This window comes from Limulus polyphemus, unplaced genomic scaffold (assembly GCF_000517525.1).
Source record: "Limulus polyphemus unplaced genomic scaffold, Limulus_polyphemus-2.1.2 Scaffold3488, whole genome shotgun sequence".
In the NCBI taxonomy this organism is placed as follows: Eukaryota; Metazoa; Arthropoda; class Merostomata; order Xiphosura; family Limulidae; genus Limulus; species Limulus polyphemus.
In genome coordinates, this window is record NW_013669098.1 from 98,226 (window position 1) to 106,399 (window position 8,174).

General features: G+C 36.0%; 1 protein-coding gene across 1 annotated transcript in view; it reads right to left on the reverse strand.

Moving 5' to 3' along the window:
• Positions 1-4,894, reverse strand: part of LOC106469441 (phospholipid-transporting ATPase ID-like) — a 98,434-nt gene extending 93,540 nt beyond the window's left edge. Inside the window, exons 1-2 of the mRNA XM_013929935.2 lie at positions 4,727-4,894; positions 4,178-4,267 (exon numbers count right to left, since the gene is read on the reverse strand). Of these exons, the coding sequence (XP_013785389.1) occupies positions 4,178-4,267; positions 4,727-4,894 (258 nt within the window). The remainder of the gene's footprint in view (positions 1-4,177; positions 4,268-4,726) is intronic.
• Positions 4,895-8,174: the final 3,280 nt, after the last annotated feature.

Here is an 8,174-nt window from a genome sequence, read left to right on the forward strand (position 1 = left end):
GTAGGGGGTGGGGGGGGGATAATAGGAAAACAAATGAAATCTTCGTAAAGCTCTTCCGTTTACAAACTGGTGCACAGTCGTCTAGAAATCTGGGTAACTTTCCGTGATTTAAATCGTGAAAGTAGTACAATTTTTGAAAAGAAAAAAAATTCATAATGTTCAAGTTATCGAGAAGTTTTAATAATAATAACGAAGAAGGCCTGCATGTATTTTTATAACACTACTCTATTCTAACAATAACATTTATATAAGTATTATGAACGATAGTGTTACGTTCAAATGTTTGCAATTAGTTATCTAATGTTCGGTGGAATATATATTTCCCGCCTTTCTCTTCTTATCTCTGAAATTTAGATTTTACAGCCAAGTTTATGAATGTTTTAACTGGGATGTATACTTCCTGCATAGATTAGGAAAATCATGGATTTACAATGGGAAATATTCGTTTTTGGAGAAAACCATTATATTATTAATCTGTGCGTTATATTTCTATGGTTAGTTTAACACATTCCTATAGTTACAGACTATGGTTTCTTTTCACTTATAAAACGACAAACCGATTATAAAAGAACGTCATCATTACACTGCATAACATCATAGCTGATAGGTGTGATCACTAGGCGTTAGCTGACTAAAATGCAATAAAAATTTAATAGTAAGATTCATTACAATTCATGCTGCTATCGCTTGCCTTTCCGTACACTGGAGTCGTACATTTTTTTGCTGTTGTTCGAATAAGTGTTGATGTTAGCAGCAAGGACTAAATCATACGTACATGAATCTGAAAGGAATACATAAAATAGAAGCATAAAGCATTTACTTGGTGACATGAGGAGATGGATTTTCGAAGAGAAGGGCTATATAGGCTAGCGTTAGCTTAAGCTTCGTATACTACGCAGCAACTGGTGCTCTCAAATGAAGAATTAATAGCCAGCACGTGCTGTTGTGCAACCATCGCAGCAACGTTCTTACTGAGCAGATTAGCTATTAAATCCGACAATTCGATTAAAGTAGCCCAAGAGCTGGCAGATTACATTCGAACGACCATTGCGTAAAAGTAGAAATAACAAAGTGGAATGACAGAGCCCGTTTTAAAGAATAGTTCACTTTCAGTACACTATACATACCCATTACTTCTAAGTTACGTAAAAGAAGAAATGATTGTTACAACATCGTTTATAAAAAGGACAAAGACGATCTGTGACAGCTTAACCAGCAAAAAATATAAAAAAAACATTATTCATACTTCAAATGAAACTGATCTGTGGCAACTTAATCAGCAAAAATATTTAAAAACATTATTTTTACTTCAAATGAAATCGATCTGTGACAGCTTAGTCTGCAAAAAATATAAAAAACATTACTTTTACTTCAAATGAAACCGATCTGTGACAGCTTAACCAGCAAAAAAATATAAAAAACATTATTTTTACTTCAGATGAAACCGATCTGTGACAGCTTAATCAGCAAAAAATATATAAAACATTATTTTTACTTCAAATGAAACCGATTTGTGACAGCTTAATCACCAAAAATATTTAAAAAACATTATATTTACTTCAAATGAAACCGTATGAAAATGTAGATTCATAACATTATCCCTTTTGTAGAAAGATAATTAGGCTTCATGGATTTTAAATACTGATCGCTGGAAGGGATTACTGCTTTGCGTGATGACGTTTGTCTCAACTGTACTAATCGGCTTTAGTTTTTTTTGTTTGTTGTTTTTAGAGCAAAGCCGCATTGGACTATCTGCTGTATCCACCACGGGGAACCGAACTCCGGATGTTGGCGTTGAAAGTCCGTAAACTTATCGCTGTCCCATTGGGGGGACGGCTTTAATGTAGTAGCGGTATAAACAACCATTAATGGTGTATCTTATACCTTTCACAAAAAAAAAAAAAAAAAAAAAAAAAAACTAGCTAAAATGTACTGCATCGTTTAACTTGGGTGAATTCGCTCAGTTTTGCATCTCCAATATTGAAGTCAAACTTTGTTCTCATGGATAGATTGTTTAATTAATGAAAACTTTAAAATATTACTACAGGATCTGAATACTTTGACCTAACCTAATACTTTAAATAATGCACATTACGCATTCTTTCATTTACACAATGTGTATTATAAGGAAAGAGGAAATTGAATGGTAAAACGTTTTTAAATCTATTTAATCATTCAGGAGCTGGCATTATTAATCAGATAACTGTAATCGGCTTTAGTTACAAATGTGTATGAAAACAGTAATTATTTTCATACTGCAGGCTGTTGTTGTTCATTTTTTGATAATGCTGACTCACAAATCATTTGCAGCTTTGCTTCAATTTCTGTGGAGAGCAAACTTCTTTCATGTTTGTTTGTTTCGGATATTCCCGAAAAGCTACAAAATGTCTACTTGAGCTAGCAGTCCCATATTTTGAGCTGGTAGATTGTAGAAAGAGGAGGCTGCTAGTTAACAGAACCCAATAATAATTCTTGGGCTACTCTAATGGAATAGAAAGCTTTAACAGTTACTCTTATAACGCGCCCACAGCCCCAAAGTACGGAGCGCGATTATTTTGTGACAACGGGACGCAAGCCATGAACAATCGAATTCACTGGACGTTACTAATCGACAGAATGAGCAAATTAATGTTCTTTTTTGAGATAATTTCATAAAAAAGGTTAGAAAAATCTGCATATGGCTACAAATAATCTTGAGGTAGTTTTTTTTTTATCTCAACGAGAACTTGCACTTCCGTGGAAACAAAAATAAAAGCGCGATAAAACTTGTGTTACAAAGATAAAACTGTTTTATAACACTTTGATCACTTCCAGCATGTAAACAATATACATGTTTTTTGTATTACAAAACAGCTCTTGCTTCTAGCCTCTCTTCACAGCACAGCCTCAGGAGAAACTGGACGGACGTACTAATCCACAACCCAATTAAGACTGCATGAAAACCAACACACTTTTAAGTTTAAAAATTCATTCGAGGTGTATCCGAATCAATGTTTGTCAATACAAAGACTTTGTTGAAAGTATGACGTTGGAGATATTAAATATTCATATTCTGCAGAACGACAACTGATCCGGCTTATGAACAGCACTTTTCTCATGTCATTAAGTCCAGTAAGCTTTCTGTCCTCCTCGCACGGCCGCTAGACAGATCGACGGAAAGTTGTGTCTCAGGAGTGTTTGTTTGTTTCAGAATTAGCCGTCTCCAAATGTGATTACAGACGAGAGAGGAGGCTACTAGTCAACAGCACCCAGTGCCAACCCTTATACAATACTTGGCTACTAGTCAACAGCACCCAGTGCCAACTCTTGTACAACAAAAGGCTACTTGTCAACAGCACCCAATCCAACTCTTGTACAATACTTGGCTACTTGTCAACAGCACCCAATCCAACTCTTGTACAATAGGAGGCTGATAGTCAACAGCACCCAGTACCAACCCTTGTACAATACTTTGCTACTAGTCAACAGCACCCAATGTCAACCCTTGTACAATACTTGGCTACTAGTCAACAGCACCCAGTGTCAACTCTTGTACAATACTTGACTGATCGAACAGTTGGATTTGATCATCACTCTTAAGGCGCACTCATGATCGCCAAACTGTGTTTTCGCGGCAAAGAGTTGCAAACTGTAAATCCTGTGATTCACACTTTAGAAGCGTTAACCAGCCCATCGACAGAAAGATCGAGTACACAAAGAGTTAAATAACTAAACACACACACACATACATATATATATATATATATATATATATATATATATATATACATACATATACAGTGGTGGGACAAATTATTGCATCACCCTATTTTTTCACGCTTTTCTTGGCTCCTGTGATTTTTTACGACATTGTGCGTTGCAGAAGCATCTCTGTTAGCAAATCAACCGTGACAAACGTATTACAGTAGAAGACCAACAAATACTTGACAAATACGAAAATGTTCTCTCAGTAAGAAAACCTAGATTTAAGATAATGCCACTAAGATAATTGCCAAAAAGTGATCCCGGAGTTTCTTTCTTGTTTAAACATTTCAGCTTTGATAGCTGCTTGACATCGCTGTGGCATATAGTCACGAGGGGCTGAATGTCGGCATGGATGAGTTCACGATGTCAAACGCGGATTAAGGATTTCTGCTGTTCCTCCAAGGTGCTTCTCTTGTACTTTGTTACTCGTTACCTTCCAGATGTTTTCGATAGCGTCGAGATCTGGGTTGTTGCCTGACCAGTGTAGTGTCTTGATCCTCTCCTTTCGAAGATAGTCCTTGACCTGAAGCAATGTAAGATATATTTTCAAGACAGGTAGAATGAAATTTTCTCTTCATTTCACATCTACTGCATAGAGTGCATGAATATTACAATTTTTTTTTAACCCTGTGGAATAGAGTAGAATCATCCTGGAATGTTCACTGGTCAGTTCCACTAAAGTGATCTCGAATTGTTGGCTTTAACCAGGACTCGAGGATCTCGATGTACTTATCGCCATTGACAGTGCCTTCAACGAAATGCAGGCGTCCCATAACCTGGCTAGAGATGCATCCCCCTATCACCTGACCCTGTGGAAGCTTCACAATTGCATGCAAATATGCTGGATGAAACTTCTCTACATCGACGTCGTAAAAAATACTTACCATCAGACCTGTGTAGGTTGAAATTTGATTCGTATGAGAAGATCTATTAGCTGCATATTGCTTCAGTTAAGTTAGCATTCTCTTGGGCCCAGACAAGCCATATCCTCCTCATCTTTTTGGTGAGGAGGGGTTTCTTTCTTGGCCAACTTGCTGAGAGACTGGCTAATCACAGGTAAGACCAGACGGTGCGCGTAGTGACAGTGACCTCTGAAATTTCCTGCTTGAGAGATGTGGATGACCGTCGATGTTTTTGCAGGCTCATGCATTTCGGAACACAATCATCAGGTGCTATAGAAGCTTTCTTCCTACCCCTTCCGTCACTCCACACAGCCAATCTCTCTATATCTGTAGCTCACAATAAACTGGGTAAATTTAATTCTTCTAGCATACTGTCTTGTTGAAACTCAATCTTTTCTCAAAGAAACATTGACTGCTTGTTTCCGTAAAGTTAACTCGCAACAATGGGTACGGTATCATCATATGTGCGTTATATCAGATACGTTTCTAAGCTGACTCTCAGTAAGAACCTCTATTTTTAACAACAACAACAAAAAAAAACGGCCGAATTCAAACCCAAACAGCCAATAAATCTACTGATGTAACAATTAGACAGCACTGCATCATCCATGAAACAAATTTGCACCAACCTGTATTAGGGTCTCAAAAGAGACGGTGAACCTGGATAAAAGTTTGAACAAATTGCGAATGCAAAACATTTTTGCACCACTGTATGTATGTATATATATATATATATATACACACACACACACACACACATATATATACATACATACACATACATACACACAGCGTTGGAAATAATTATTAAAACACAAATAATACACGTAAACACAAATAATGCGTAATTTCAATAAATGGTGAGTTTATCATCAGTACTATATATTATTACAAAAAATACACTGGCATTTTGTGTTTGCTTGAAACTAAGCAATACATCTTGCTTTTATGCTACCATACGTTTAAAAATTTATGATTGTGAAATATTCTTTCAAATGTCTTGCATTACTCCCCAAAATTCAGCCAAGTTTCCATATAAGCCCAACAGCCTTAACAGTATTCATATTGGGCTAAGTCGTGGTTGTGAGTGTTCCATCCATCTCCTTTTCCTTCCAAATATCGTTCACCACATTGTGTGCGTACATGGGATCCCTGTCTGCTGAAATATGAATCACTACCCATCAGATCTTGTTTCTGAGAGAATGACAAGGTGAATAAGAATTTTATTGTACCTTTCAGCAGTCAGGGTACCATCAATTTTGTATAGATCTCCCAACACCACTGGCTGAGATGCAGCCTACATTTGCATTAATCCGCCAATGTGATTCATTATAGATTATGTATGTTGACCGTGATACCGTCCTTCACTCTGCCATCGGACAAACTATCGTTGGTTGATGCCAAATAATTTTAATTCGAATTAATCTGTGAAAAACAAACATTTCCATTGTTTAAAGTCTGATGCTCATTTCAGCTTTATGAGTTGGTCATCTCTTCTAAGAAGTGGTTTAAACAGTTACACATCTACTAAGACCACTCCGTGCTAATGTGTATTGTACTGTTCTGGACATAACAACCACACTTATACTTACAACTAAGGTCATTGGAAATATCTCTACTGAATTGTCATATATCATGTGTAGCATACACCCTGACTCTTCGACAGTGTAATGCTACCACGATAAGACTTATGGTTGCAGATATTTTGTCCAAAAATGTGCCGAGGTAAAGTATTCTTATAACGCGGTTTTTAAACTATGTAGAGCCAAAAAAAAAACAAATCTGAAGATGAGAGCATTCAATGTTCTCTACGAAAACCCCAAAACCCGCATAGCTAATCCGGAGCAATACCCTCATCCTTAAAGTGAAGGCTGTGGTTGCGAAAGAGAAATTTCGACATAAAATTCCATTGTAATGAAACTGGACATACCACTTAGTACCATTAACAAAACAAATTGCAAGGTCTTGAAGTAAAAGAAAATCTACAAACTTTAAACCACACCTCGAAGTCAACAGCTGTTTTAATGAAAAAGACTGCTCAATAAACTGGACTCACAGCAGTTCTACCCAATTACAACATAAGTCTCCCGATGCAACCCCAATAGACTTTTGTGCCATTTATCTGCTTAAACATGGGTAGAAGCCAAGGTCCAAGTACCTGTTTTAAGATTGACCTTTGCGTCTTTCGTAGAGGCTTTTCACAGGGAATTTCATGTATAATAGAGCAGCAATTGGTCTCACTCTTTTATTTGTGCAATGATTGTGATTGCCTTTAATCTGTGTTTTTAAACAATATTATATACACATAGCGTTATTAACATTTCTTTTAAATAATGGTCGGGTGATTTGAGACTTTGAGCATCATGAACATTTTTGTCGCATATCTGTTTACTAAATTGTTTGTGTTGCCAACATGTGCAATACAATAACATGAAGTGCGCAAGAGTGTCTGCTAGGAAAATTATGTTCGCTTCTTTAAACATATACGTACAAATTATAAAAATTAGTTAGATTACATTAACATAATTAACTATAGTAGTCAGATCTCATTTTTTATTTTTGCTTTCATGTTCAAATATGCTGTTTTCACAAACTGGTTATTTCTAATTTTTATACCTTTATTTTTTATTTGAAACTTAAAGATAACTTAATAGACAATAAAATTTTACTAAAATAAGAAGCTAATATGGAACTGAAATGCTGAACAACCTAGAAATAAAACTTCATACGATACAGTCATACCTCAGCCTATAGTATCCGCAACTATAACTTACATTTCTGGTGAAGAAAATATATTCACTAACTTTGTATCTTTCACTTCCAACATACAGCTTTACAAATTTCACACTATTAGAAAGACGAGGAGGAAATCAAACAAACCATAATTTTGAGTTAAACTTAAAGTATCTTTCATTTTTAAATTTTACTAGAAATCTGTTGTGTGTTGTTGTTGTTTTTTTGCACTTTATAAATCCTCATTAGAGGATCTATACTGCCGATTTTTCCAAATGTGCGTTAAAACAGGTCACGATCGCTCAAATTCTACGTTATGGGGATTGTACACCCATTTAGAACTATTAAATTAAACCAAGACTTACTGTGTTTCTGAACCTACAAAATCATACCTTCAAACACAGTACTTTACATTCGAAACATCAATGGAGTATGTTTCAACTGCGTCCTGCATGTCATCATTGACAATTTGTACATTTCAATATTGATATATGTATAAATGTATTTGTGTATGTGTGTGTATAACATACACAAAACAAGCCTTAACTAAAACGCTGAACAACAAAACAAAGTCACCAGGGCACAGGCTATAATATGAGGTATAAAATGTATCCTGGTTTTTGGAAGTGACTACGGAAATAGAACCTACATAGAGGTAGGGATACACCGTCTACCAGTCTGCACCTCCGTTCGCAAACCCTCACATGTAAAGTAAAAATAGAAAAGATAAAAGAGCAAGATGTTGATGCTCAAGCCCACAACGTCCACATCTATATCACACTTCCCTGCCTTTTA